This window comes from Notothenia rossii, assembly GCF_949606895.1.
Source record: "Notothenia rossii genome assembly, chromosome: 9".
Lineage (NCBI taxonomy): Eukaryota > Metazoa > Chordata > Actinopteri > Perciformes > Nototheniidae > Notothenia > Notothenia rossii.
The window spans coordinates 22,349,253-22,363,271 of NC_136907.1; the positions used below are offsets into that span (position 1 = coordinate 22,349,253).

General features: G+C 38.5%; 1 protein-coding gene across 6 annotated transcripts in view; it reads left to right on the forward strand.

The window, feature by feature from the left end:
- camkk1a (calcium/calmodulin-dependent protein kinase kinase 1, alpha a) overlaps positions 1-13,991 on the forward strand; it is a 92,208-nt gene extending 78,217 nt beyond the window's left edge. For 4 of the 6 annotated variants that reach the window (XM_079652340.1, XM_079652336.1, XM_079652338.1 and 1 more), the window contains 7 exons: positions 2,136-2,189; positions 2,378-2,451; positions 4,072-4,159; positions 5,443-5,571; positions 6,426-6,529; positions 8,963-9,010; positions 10,133-13,991. In XM_079652340.1, coding sequence (XP_079508466.1) covers positions 2,136-2,189; positions 2,378-2,451; positions 4,072-4,159; positions 5,443-5,571; positions 6,426-6,529; positions 8,963-9,010; positions 10,133-10,205 — 570 coding nt within the window. In that variant the 3' untranslated portion in view covers positions 10,206-13,991. The remainder of the gene's footprint in view (positions 1-2,135; positions 2,190-2,377; positions 2,452-4,071; positions 4,160-5,442; positions 5,572-6,425; positions 6,530-8,962; positions 9,011-10,132) is intronic. The other 2 variants (XR_013802975.1, XM_079652339.1) reach the window with 2 other exon arrangements.
- Positions 13,992-14,019: the final 28 nt, after the last annotated feature.

Sequence of the window (14,019 nt, forward strand, 5' to 3'; positions counted from 1 at the left end):
ACAGGGACCGCAGGTGTCTAAACTTTATGATTATAAAATGAAAATCATTAAACCAAGATGAGCTTTCAGAACTTTGCCAGGCTGCTAATCCAAGGAGCAAATTGTCATCGTCAGTCTTTTCCCCTGTATGTGTAAGCTGGTAATAATGCAGTAATGCAGTAATGCAGCTGAGAGAAGCAGAATCAGGAAATGGAATGATAATTTTTAAATACCTGATATTGACTTGGGAACATTTTGTACATCATTTTTCTCTTGCTACTTTCACAGTCAATCAATGATCAGTCATGTATATCGCAAATATCCGGCCACTAGACCATATAACACTTGGTGTGAATCCACCTCTTTATACAATCCACCTCTCTCTGCGATCAAATATATATTGCATTATGACCACTGCTTGTGAATCCACTACACCTGCTAATTTATAAAAAAAATGCAGACAAAATTAGTGATTTTTTAAATTTCATTTTGAGTGTTTATCACGATTTTATAAATTCATTTTAGGACCAAATATTGTTATTGCACTTTTCATATTCAAAAAGACAAAGCAGTGCTTTCACTTCCATGTGCCCCCTGCTAATTTCTTCAATTTAGAAGCAAAATATGAAGTGTTTCCCAAAGATAGAAATAAATATTTCACCACGGATTGTCGGGCAGAGTACTGTATGTGAGCAGCGGCATTGACATCTTACCAAAAGTGAAGGCAAAATACTAGTTTATAAAGTGCTTGATCTGGTATGCAGGCTGCAGCTGAGATTTCTATGAGCAGAGCAAGCTTTTTAACTGCAATATCAAATTTGATGATGTTCTCCAAATTGCAGGAAGCCATTATTTTTTAAAATATTGGATTCATTTGTAGCATTGACCTGAACCTCCCTTTCCACGCTCAGCTCGCCTATTGGATTTAGAAAACAAAAATGTGCTTTCTTTTAACTACCTTTTCTTAACCTTGGAGAAAAACGTCATGGTGATGCGGAAAGATGTGAGAGGAACTCATTAGGACTCGGCTATGTAATTTATGTTGCAACAGCGGATGTTGTTTAAGTGGTCGTGCAGTTGGGAATCTACCATTTTCTTTTTTACAAAGATTGACTACATAAAACACATCTTTATACAGGCTCACAAAATTGGACAATGGTGAAAAGATATATCTTCATCTCGAAAGGTTGGAATTAAAATATAAAAGTGAAAGGAAATGGTTGCCAGCACTTACCATTATATCAATTGGATGAGGAAGACCCCTTTCACTACAGGAGGTAATGAAGGATGTTGGACCCCCTTTATTACATTTTACAGAACTCAAACAGCTCTCATTATGGCCACCACTTAAGTCCTTCTGGGTCATTTCACTCAATTAGAAACCTTCCTAAGTGAAAACGTGAATACAACCGCAACAAAATTCCCAACACAGATGTCTTATTATCCGGCATTTTAGGTACAGGTCATGCTGCTTCCATTAGTTGTTAATACAAATTACAGACTGATGGATTTGCTAGAGGAGGGTCCGTACATGTCTACAAAAGACAAAGAAGAATAGTTGATCTGATTGCAGACAGAAGGGATGTCAGAGCCATTCAAGGGCCTGAAGAAATAAATGCAGTCCTTTTGATGGCCTCTTGTCTTCTGATTAGTGTCGTATTCTTGCTGATTTGGATTTGTTCAAGCCGTGCTCCAGAGATCTTTTGTCTCTGTTATGCACCAACATTTCTGATTTTGGTGTAAATCAGCAGTAAAATATTTTAATATCTGACACTCGTATGTCACTAATACCCCTTCCGTTATCAGTCAGGGTTGTATGGTTAAGAATATTATTCACACAACAGCACCAACAATAAAAGTCAGAAGGCTAGTTGTCATTTTAGATCCATCAACGATAAGAAATTGATTCGTAAAAGAGCTATTTATCCAGGGAGAAGGAGGACAGACAAGATGATGGATGACTAGATTGCCTCTGTAACCAATCACACAAAACATTACCTAACAATGTCCCATAAATCATTATAGGCCTTTTTTCCCAAATTGATTTGAGTCATCATGTTGTTTGTGCAAATAGGTGTTTGGTTTGCTGCAATGTGTTTCTAAATGTATGTTTTTCATGTCTCGCTCTTATTGTAAATACCGGCTCTTTCTTAAAGGCACTGGACGTGTGGGCCATGGGAGTTACACTTTACTGTTTCGTTTTTGGAAAGGTAAGTCTGCACATTTCCCATTTTAATATCTGGCTAGTGGCATATTTTATTTTAATAAAGGCTAGCTGATTATTGCTGTGATGTATCTTGGTTGTCTTAAAGGATACAGATTGTGTTTGGTACACACGGTAGTAATTCAATGTACCTTCCTTGTTTTTCTCACTGTCTCTCCTCCGCTCCACCTGCAGTGCCCCTTTATTGATGAGTACATATTGGCTTTGCACAATAAGATAAGGACCAAGCTTGTGGATTTCCAAGAAATGTAAGTCCATCTCCTGCATCCTCACCTCTTCTCCACTTTATTAAAAGCGACAGCAGCGATGTTCCACCATCTCCTTTCCACAGATGTATCCGATACTCATCAGAAATCCTTTCACCTTAATTTTATTTTCAGTAACAAATTGCACATACAAAAATATGAAAAGCTTATACAGCAGCCAGCAACAGCCAAAAATATAATTCTGCCCGTTTGTCATCAAAACAAGCATTAAAGGGCAAAGAGTGGCATCACTGGCCTGGACACTTACTAGTGGAAGTCTTCTTGAGTGAATAACGCTAAAGAGACAGAACGAGAAAAAAAGAAAGATAGGCAGTCAGGAAGAGGCGAGCAGAAGTGAAAGACTTAGGGAACGCACAAATATAGTGACACAAAAGTGAAGTATAAAACAGAACATGTAAAGGGGCTATAAGTAGCAGTTGGATTATTTATGCAATAGGGACTTTGTGACTGTGGAGAAAGCTTGTTCATTAAACATCATCCCCCTCCTCCCAATCGGAGTATCGCATCACTAATGGTATCATCTCCACACTATACCAATCTAATAGAGTTAGCTGCCCCTTGTTGGCAGCACTGATAGGTCATTATACTGAAGGTGTGCATGGTGATCAATGGCTGAGCTCACATAAACTTGTTTTACTGAGACACAAATTACCTCTATAACTATGATATATTCTAATCGTATTTTATCGGGGTCGGTGAAATGCAACATTGAATAGGCACCTTCATTAATATGGAGCATTGACTTCTCTCACAGTTGCTTTTAAGTCCTAAGCATAAAGGGGCATAATTGCGTAAAGTACTGGATAAACAGGTGAAATAGTTAGCTTACAGTTAGGAATAAACAGGTGAAATAGTTAGCTTACAGTTAGGAATAAACAGGTGAAATAGCTAATAATGTAATGGATAAAAAAGTGAAATATTTAGCTAAAACTAATGGATAAACAGTTAAAATACTTAGCTAAAAAGTAAATGATTACCATGTGAAATAGTTAGCTACTTAATAATGGAAATCGTTTTTTATCAACTGTTTATGTATTACTTCAGCAAATTATTTTTGACTGTTTCCACTACTTTTAGCTAAACAACAACATGAGCGCGATGTATGTCACTGAGCTCTCAAACACTTAAACACCTGTTTATCTATTACTATAAGCTACATTTTTTAACTGTCTATCCATTACTTTTAGAAAACCATTTCAACTTTTGCTAATTACTTTAGTTTTCACACATAACACATTGTGATTAGAACGACCTGATCAGCTGATTTAATATTAGGGTACTTTTTTTTTATTCAAAGTATGTTTTAAATTCATCCTCTGCACTGTTTGTTTCAATTAAGTCACTGTCAATGCTCAGTTAAGCTTACACTTGTCTCTATGCCAAGTAATAGTAAGTCACAAGCATAATCATGCAGGTGTGAAAATGATGAGTATTTTCTATGTAGCAAGGGTGAGGTGGAAATGTGATTTCCCTCACTGCTCGCATAAGTCCGATAAGGAGTTGCAAGTAGATATGTTCTTTGTACGTTGTCACAAATCAACGGTTTCATTACATTTCCAAATCCAACAATGTTTTAAAATAATTATTCTGTGTTTCGTGCAGACCAAATATCAGTGAAGAGCTGCGGACTCTGATCCTGCGGATGCTGGATAAGAACCCGGACACCAGGATTACCATCCCTGAGATCAAGGTAGAGAACAAAGCAGACGTAATTGACACCCCGGGGTTCGTCACTTATTCTTTAGCTTGACATGCATTGTTCGTGTTCAGACACAAAATGACTGGTTTTCTCTCCTCTGATTGGCTCAGAAGACTCTGATCTCACTGCTATACATGTTCATTGGACATGCTGTGTTGTTGCAGGTCGTGATGAAACCTTTTTGTCCCTGTGGAGGATTGCAATAAAACCTAGTCAGTAATACAGAGGGAGGTCCAAGACCAGCCATGGGGAGATTGCATTCCCCACCCCCCTAACCACTGTATTTCCATGACACAATCTAAGCATGTGTCAGGGTGTCATTTTTCTCACCAGAGACTCTGTTTGTGTTGATGGAAAAAGAGATAATTAGGCATGACGCATAAAAACATGCAGACACACACACGCTTACACAAAACATAGCTTTTAGTTGGCAAAAGCTGCAAAAGAACACTGATACAAACCCTAAGGTCACCTATTATGCTAAATCCACTTTTTCATGTTTTTCATAACTAAATATGTGTCCCAGCAGTGTGTTAAGAGATTCTGAAAGTTTAAGGAGAAAGGATCCTCTCTCTTCTTCTGCTGATCCACCTGTCTGATTCAGACCTAATCATTATGTTTAAAGTCTCTATGGTTTTTAGTTTCAAGTTGTTTTTAATTAGGTAACCCATTAATAAAAGTATCCTGCGTTTTAAATGACATCTATTTATGCTAACTGATTTGAAATTGTAGAAGTTCCTTGTGCATAGTCTGGATTTTGGAGACGATTGGCTGGGATGTTGAAGAAAAATGAACGTCCTGATATTTAATATGTTCTTTATTGTCAACCAATCACACCAAAAGAGCAACAACTGATCCTTTGCTGAAAACTAAAATGACTGCCCTTTTTTTAGAAAATAAATGTTGACAAAAAACCTTTAGTGGTTGGTAGCTGTGATGGATTATGTGACTCAAGCGACTTTTAAGTCTTTGCAATTGGGCAATAACAACATTAATCAAAACAAATGGCTGCCTGGCTGGTAAAAAAAATGTCATGAATAAATCTAAACAGCATGCCTTGCTTTAGAAAATTGTCAATAATGATTTATAATATGCATGCCGTGCAGGGTTTACCATGAAATTAAGAAAATGCTGACTTTTTGAGTATTTTAAACATTGAACAATGCCCAGAAAGTAGATAGCCAGACTTCCTATAAGGATGCACATGCTAAACTTTACTAACTGTGGCTCATAGATACAGTGTACAATGACATGTCTTCCTGTGTGTGTTTTAGCTGGACCAGTGGGTGACCCAGGGGGGCACTGACCCCTTGCCACTGGAGGAGGAGCACTGCTCCGTGGTGGAGGTGACGGAGGAGGACATCCAGAACTCAGTCAAGTTTGTTCCCAGCCTCTCTGCTGTGGTAAGTATCCCCCCTTCAACAAGCTATTTGTGTCAAATTGATACCTTTTCAAGAAAGTGAAGCTCTAAGAAATACGGCAACGTAGTGACTGAACAAGGATGAATATATATTTTCTTTGCGTTGTCAACCAATTGTCAGAATGGGAGGGTTACAAATATTTCATTCACATAAACCACACTAAATAGAAACAACCTCCCTTAATTTAAATACACAGTAACAGAAGAAACTGTCATATTTTAAACGGTTGTTTAGTGAGAAACGCTTTACGACCTTAATAAATTACAGCACTTTGACCAGATCGCTATGTTGAAATAACCAGAAGGTAACCAGGTTTGGTTAAAAACTAAATGTAAAACCGTATTTTCAAACATATCAAATGTAAATCTTGGTCAAATAAGAAATTCCCTCTTGCAAGAGAATGAGAAATGTTTTTTGTAATTCTGTATTTTCTTGGAATTATGTGCGAAAGTGCAATTTGGAAACATATACTGTATGTAATAATGGTCATTTAAAAGAGGATTTATTTGAATAAAAAAGGGACTATATATAACTATAAGGTTGGTCGATTTTGTATATTCAATGAGATGAGCTCTTTTGACTGTTTATATAACTCTAGTGTGTATAAGTGCGCTTGACTGTATGAATGGGACCCCAGGAAGAATAGCCTGTGCTCATGCTTGTGCTAATAGGACCCTAATAAACAAAGGAAATGTTAATCTCCTCATAAGAGCTCTGATATTTTTGTTTGCTATCCTCTCTTTGCAATACATCTACTGTGTTCTTTGTGCAGATTGCATTTAAAAAGTAAACTTTTGAACATCTTTGTAAGCGTCCTGTGTTTGTGATTGTTTCAGATTTTGGTGAGAGCCATGCTGAGGAAGCGCTCCTTCAGTAACCCCTTCGAGTGTCCAAGCAGGAGAGAGGAGCGCTCTATGTCTGCACCAGGCAGCCTGCTAATGTAAGACCACACAGTCCATCATGACAGTCAAACGTGTCCTGATCACTAAAAGGGACAGTTCACCCTGAAACCTAAAATACATATATTTCCCCTTACTTGTAGAGATATCCATCAATCTAGATTGATTTACTGCAAGTTGCAGTGATGACATAATAGGCTGAATAGATGTCCTCCTTCTCTCCAACAAATGGAATTAAATGGCACTTGTGGTGTTTAAAGTGCATAAAGAAAATACATTTTACATACTCTTTCCAGAAATAATCACCCGTTTACTCAAGATAATCCACACACCTTGTTGTGATAAGTTTCATTGAGCGACTATTTTCTTTCTATTGCACTACACCCGCCAACTGTATTACAGCAAAGAAGGAAGAGTGCATTTAATACAGCTAGCTAACTTGACAGCTAACTGTAGGACACCATTAATGTTTACACCTTGTTCTTTTGATAAGAATAGATGCATGCTTCCTTATGTGCAGTGATACGGTTGATGGGTGTAGTTTATAAGAAAGAAAATAGTTCCTTCCTTAAAGCCGTCCCTAGGTTTATTTATTTTTAAGACTGTGGTCATTATTTCTGAAAAGTTGGTCATTTGAGCTCGACATGGCAAGTGTCATCTATTATATTCAAGAGAAGCCGTATATCACTAAAGCAGAAATCTCCACATTCTCAACTCACACCAGATCAAGCTAGATTTATAAAAGGACTATAGTTAAGAGACGTACAAGAGGTGTATTTTTGGGGTGAACTCTACCTTTTCATACCTGCATATATCTTATCTATGGTGATTAAAAACAGACTGCAGAGAACACGCAGATCACACCTGTCTCCTCTGTCCTATGTTTCAGGATAACTCACATTCACTCCTGCAGCAGCGTTGGGTTACCATAGCACCATGATTCATTCTTTTATAAGTGATATTTGTGTGTTGCTTACAGCTTTAAAGGGTAGAAGGATTCAGAGTGACAGATAATCATACAGATCTGCGAGTGCCTCGGGCTGACCTTACATTTTTCTGTTCCACGGATTGAACGCATCACGGGGAGAAAAGCCAATCATACGACTTTCTCGTGCAATTGCAACATATACAGTACAGCCTAGGGCGATTGGGAGCTTCTATAGCTGTTCCCTGCTGTACTGCGGGTGCCTTTGGCTCAGTGATCTGTGTTTAGTGTCAGGCAGACCTTGCCATCAGGGCCACTTTAGCGCTGAATGTGGAGGAGACTCTAACCGCTCATTGTGAGCGTTTCATTAGATGATTTCTCCTCCCCTAACTAGGCCAAGGTTGCCCCTGTTCCGCTCCAGGCAGTCAGAGAGCTGCCTTCTCAGGTGAAGGTGCTTCCAGAGGACGTGGAGGGAGTTTTGAACAATACTGCCCTCTGCTGGAGAAAAGGAGACGACAAAGCGTTGTACATCTAAAGATCACAGCAGCGTGAACAAAAGATATAGTCTGTAGTACATTAGCTCACAGTTTCTGATCCATACACTTATTGTCACCATGGATTGTTGATGTAAACGACACTACAGTTGAAAATCTTTATCACTATAAACCCTCCCCTGTTGATCAATAACATTAAGGTAATTACTTTTTCAAGCTTTCTGAAATGCTTTCCTTAAATATGCAAATGAGGCAGTATTTCATTTTTATGATTTGCACTCTTTCCACAAGAGTAAACTGAACACTGGATGACGCCAGGTTGAAAATGAATGTTGGTCGATTCTTTTACAAAGGGAATTTAAGATATATATTACCCAGCAAAACAGAAAATAAAATAATACATTCCCCCCTATATATAGATAATATGTGATATAAATCAGGCTTTCAATAGTCCATGAAAGAGCCTTTTTGTTAAAATCTTCATACTGTAATATTCATGGGAATGGAAAACAGGGAAGTTTGGAGAAAATTGCCCTTAAATATATATTTGGGAACATTTTAGGTTTATATATGCAAAGAAGGGGATTATCTGATACTAAATTTGGAATTAAGGGGAAATAAAAAATGCAAAAAACCAAATTACTTGGAGAACTATATGTGTATTTTGGATTTCTCAATTTAACTTCATCACCTATTTTACTTTCCTGAGCACTTTCATTTTGAGACATTAACGTGATCATAATGCACCGAAAACAACAACATGGTCAGCCTCTGAGGGACTACAAAGACACTTGACCTTAAAAACTCATCTAATGTTCAGCCCATAAAACTGTAATTGGTTCCAAAATAGAGTGAAAGAGAAAATAATAAAGCAGTTGAGTCCCAATATATTTATTTTAAATTGGTATAAAATGAAAAAGAAGCAACTTAAGGTTGAGGAGCTGATGTTTCTTGGCTGGAGGTCATCTCCACCAGTTACCACGCCTTAGAGCCTCTGAGGTGACCTTTGCCCTCTGAACTGTGACTCTTCCATCTTTTCTCCCACTTTGCTGCAGGGACTCGTGGCCCTTCCGGCCCTCTTTAAAAATGCACCCCTCCCTCAGGTAACACTCTTTGCAGTTTGACACGCTGTCTGTCCCCCATCCACCAGCCTGTACGCCCATCATCATCTTAGACTCCTCCACTCTGGCTTCCCTTCATCATGAGAAGTGATGGAGCTTCCTTCCCCAGCTGTCATCTCAGAGAGTTTCTCATCTCCCTGCTGCTGTCATTTGTTACATTGTGTCTTTACCATTCATCATGTGACAAAAAACGGGACTTCTTCTCAGATTTTTTTGCTGCATTTGGAAAGATAAAGCACAGGGTTAAAGGCATAGCTTGGAATTTATGAAGTGGGGTTGTATGAGGTCCATATTTAGGGTTTTCCTTACAGTGGATGGCGGTTGACTTACTTTGTCAGCTTGGAGAAATGGACAGCAGTATCAGCACTAACATAAAGCTATGTAGTGATCTGGCTGCAGCAAAATATGTCTTCTACAGCTAATACAATCATAATCAATTTAAGGTGTAAGCTTTGTTTTGGATATTTTCACTGCTCTACCTTCCTTTCAGACAGCCCTTTCCAGCGGGGGACTGTAGCTCTAATCCCTGCTCTCTTCAAAGCCACCAGACTCCATTGACAAAACCAGTCATTTTATCTTACAGGATTTTAAAGTCTATCCATGCCTGGTTCAGAAAAGTTGTTAAGGTGACTGTGGCATTGTTCCTTTCACCGGTTAGATCAGACTCACCTAGTTACACACTAATACTTACAAACTGATTGATGCACCTATTGATCAGCAACCACCATTTTTGTGAGGTAAAATGATTGCTGTTTTCAATGGAGTCTGGTATCTTTGGAAATAGTATTGCTTAAGTTACCGGTCAAAGGGGCTCTCTGACGATAAAGGTAAAGTGGTAAAAATGTCCTTGTATAGCTTACACTGATTTTAATTGTTTAAACAGTATTTCTTTAGGTGGCTAGAATATGTTTTGTTGCAACTGTCCATTGCTTAGTTTCAGCTCGGTAACTCCTGTCCTCTTCTCCAAACTGACCATAGGTTAGGCACTAACAGTGGATATGTACCTCATGAAACCCCGCTTTGGACCAAACTATCCTTTAATAGTCCAATAATTTAGATCTGTAAAGCTCCTCATATTAACTGCTCTTGTTTTTCCTCCTTCAGAAAGGGCAGCACGGGAGATGGACCCAGAGAAGGAGAGCTGGAGGACCTGCATGAAGACGAGCCCTCCTCTTGAGTCTCTCAAAAGTCTTAAACTCCATCCCAACATACATCCCTCTGCTTGTTCACCGGCGTACTCTCCACTTTAATCTGCTGATTGACTCGAGTTCACATTCAGACTTATTTGCTCCAACTTGCTTTTGATTTAGCTTATTCCTTTTTCTTCCTGATCTGCCCTTCTACAATGTGGAGACTTTAGCTTGTTCTTCAATGTCGCTTCTCTTAACTGCTCTCCTACTTCCTGTTGTGACTGGCATCAGTGAACCGATACGGGGAACTCTGCATCATTACCAGCTGATGTGGGGAAAAAAACTGTCAAAACACGTCTGCATGGATGAAGAGTTAAAGAGTCATCATCACACTATCTATAGCCAGCCTGACAAGGAGAATAATCCTCACAGCATGTAAATGGCATTAGATTGTCTCTTCAGTGAACTACAGGTTTGTTTTTTTCTGATATTGTACATAGATGTCTTGAGGTATCATCAATGTATCGTCTCACAGCCCTTTTCTTGTTTTTATGCCATCGGTAGCTTTTATTTTTGAGCTGGGTGATGGAATCCTTCCTGTGCTGCCTTCAAGGGCCCACCTTGTTGGATTCCTCTGACAGGAAGTCAGCTGTCCACGGGTGATCGCACAGAAAGGCCAGTGACTTGGCTATGCTCCAACACATTTAAAAGTTACTTTGGTCGCTGTGTTATTTGAAACCTTTTCTGTTAGAATTAATTTCACGCTTCCTTTTCAACTCCTTCGTGTCTGATAATTGTTCTCCTGCACCGTCTCTTACCTTCCGTATCCTGTTGTACTGTTTGATCCAATGTGAAGTCATGGCGACAGAGGTCGGAGCACTTGGAAGTGTTGTTTGTTGTTTGATGGTAAGTCAGAACAGACTGTAATTTCCCTTTTTAAAAATCCCATTCTTGGATTCAGAGCTTGTTTGAAGGCATGCATAATCGTATTGTCCAAGTTAAACATCAATGTGCGCTCTTACAGCAACAATTGTATTATCCAGGCTAAGGGACAGCGCACAAATTATTACTGAAGGAGAGGTCAGAGAAGTGGCGGGGTTGTTATGTTTCCTTTTAGCTGAGGGATGGTTAGTCTGAATGTTTTGGAGAAAAAGAGAAGGGTCTTTTTATTTTTCTAATGTCCCACATTAATAATTCAGTATTCCCTTGCACATGGCTCTCAAAGTCACAGCAGATCATAAAACTGTGCTGAGCTGTGAAAAATATTATCTCTACAAAAAGTTATAATCTCCTTTACTTTCTTATGCATAGTAACAAAAGTGTGTTAAAAAATTGTAGATGTGTCATAAAATGTCAGCCTTTTTGTTGCCACACTTTTTGAAATTATTTATTCCATTTATTGTGGAAAGAATTTTTCCTTAAACACAGAGATATGATTTAAATATATTTTATAACATAATTGATTACATTTAAATTAGGTTACATCAAATAGAATTATTGAGAAGTCAGAGCTAGGGTCCAAATTAAATAGTAATTAATGCTGGAAAGGGTTGTGCGAATAAAAGATCTCAGCGATGTTTGCAAGGTCCCTAACTAGATTTCCTGGCTAACATGTTGAATGTCAAACTAGCCATACGTGTGACGAGCTGCGTTGGCTAGTTACTCAGCATTCTAACCAGATCAAAACTATTGGTGGCATATGAAATATCATTTATTTGTGTGATTGAAGTCCTTTGTTTGCCATTAAGCTTGATTGCCAAACTTCAAAACAAGTCAAATCTGTGGTCTGCAGTGTTTACGCTGTCTCAAATAAACGATAGATCTCTTCCTCCTCCACAGCTCTCCTTCAGATAATGTTTGTACAACTCCATTCTGCTCTGGCCTGGGTCTGTGAAAGAGAGCGTGCTTGTCTGGCAGAGTGCTTTGAGCACTTGAACCGCAGTGAAAAGAGCATTTCAATGTCACGATTAGACCCAGACTGCCAACAACAACACACTGCATCCACTTCAGTGCCGTCCCCAGTGTGGCTGATTATAAACGGGGGTGGGGGGGGGGAGTGCAGTGTTTTGCATTTCCTTTATTAAACTTGCCCTCAGTATCCGCAGTAAAGGATGCATACTAAAGCACAGAGAGCAGAGAGGGGTTGGTAGAAAGTGTTGCACACATTGAGCCTCTGTGTTTAGAGATGTATGTTCACACTGTCAGGAAAGTAATGCACAAAGACCATGGGTTCTTGGGAATGTAAAGCTTTATATATATTTGTATGTAATTGTTCTGTAAAAAAAGTATACGTGTTGAATGTTGTAAATGCTGATTGACATGAGGGCTTTTTTATTTAATGCAACCTTTTATTTTATTTTTTTCCAGAGGACAGGTTAAGGAAGCCCTGAGATCCTTTTGCAGTTAACCTTCAATGAAGGACTGTTTGAACCAAAAATATTACATTTGTATGTCTTATGTTGACTGTTTATAACTTACAACATTCTTTTGAGGTTTTCTTTAAGTCTCTGGGTGTCGCCAGCTTTACATTTGTGTGTTTGTACTGACAGACTGTTGTCAGTGCCAGATGTGCAATATTGTTGTCGTCCTTGTCATTGCTACATTGTTGAAAAAACTAAAGTACTGGTTATATTTAAATATTTGCACATTTTCACTTACAGAAAGCATCTTAAAAATACTGGTGCCTGCCAGCTATTCAAAATTGTACAATTTATGATAGAGGGAAAAAACTGTGGTTCACCTGTAAAAGACCATATTAACTGTGTATGTTCTCAAAGTCTCCCGTGCTTTTGATATCAATCTGCATGTCACAGCATTGCTCCTTGTTTTTGGAGATTTCTTTTATAAATGAAACTAAATATTATTCAATTTATCTTTTCTGTAATTTATTCTCCTGTCTGTTTCAAAAGAACGCTGTAACAGCTGCAGTGACAACATCTGCATGTCCACATAGAGACAGAAATTGTGAATGTTGTGTAACCGCAGCTAGGGACTTGTGGAGTTTACTGCTATACTACACCACTGTCATCCCCATTATATGAGCAGCTGGAGATAGCAGCTTTATGTCCAATATCCCCGGAGACACAGTGAGGGATGATCACTAACTGCCCTTAAAGATTGAACATTAAGCCTCCAGCTATACCAAACTGCTACCCTTATTCAACAGCTAATAGCCTGTTTATATGAATTATGACCTCTGCAAAGGTTATGTTTAAAGGGATAATTAACCCAAAGCTAAAACTCAACAACCTATTTTCCCTCTTACCTGTTGTGCTGTTTATAAATATGACTTTGATTGCAGAGTGTTGGAAAGATGCTGATCTTCTCTCTTCTTCTCAAATGTAGCACAAATGTTTTCTTTTTGATGCAGATACAGGTCCAGATACTTATTAAATACACATTTTAAATTGTGTTACTGGAGGTTTGTGCACCCTCTTAAGTTCAGTGTTGGTGAAAAAAAATCAATGGGTGCAATTGCAGCACTGAGAGTGAGTCACAGGAATAATTCCTCATGATTTCAGGTCATTGTATCCAAAGGAGGAGTGTGGGAGAGTGTACATAATGTTCAGTTGGGGAGGATTTATACAGCTGCTCTGTATTACATGTGACTGTCCTGATGTTTTTCCTGAAGGTGTCTCTGCGTCTCGTGTTGTCTCGTGCATTTTTTCTGAATGTACTCTGGCTCGTCACAAATTCAAAAACAGAAGCATGGCACATCCCTATGGTATGCAATGTAAATATGTACCAATATATATGAAGAAGCTATTTTTTGCATGCTTTTTGTAATCCCAGACATAATCAGAGACAATAAAAAATACATTCTGAGTTATTTACACATGTTGCCTGTTTTGCTGTTTGCAC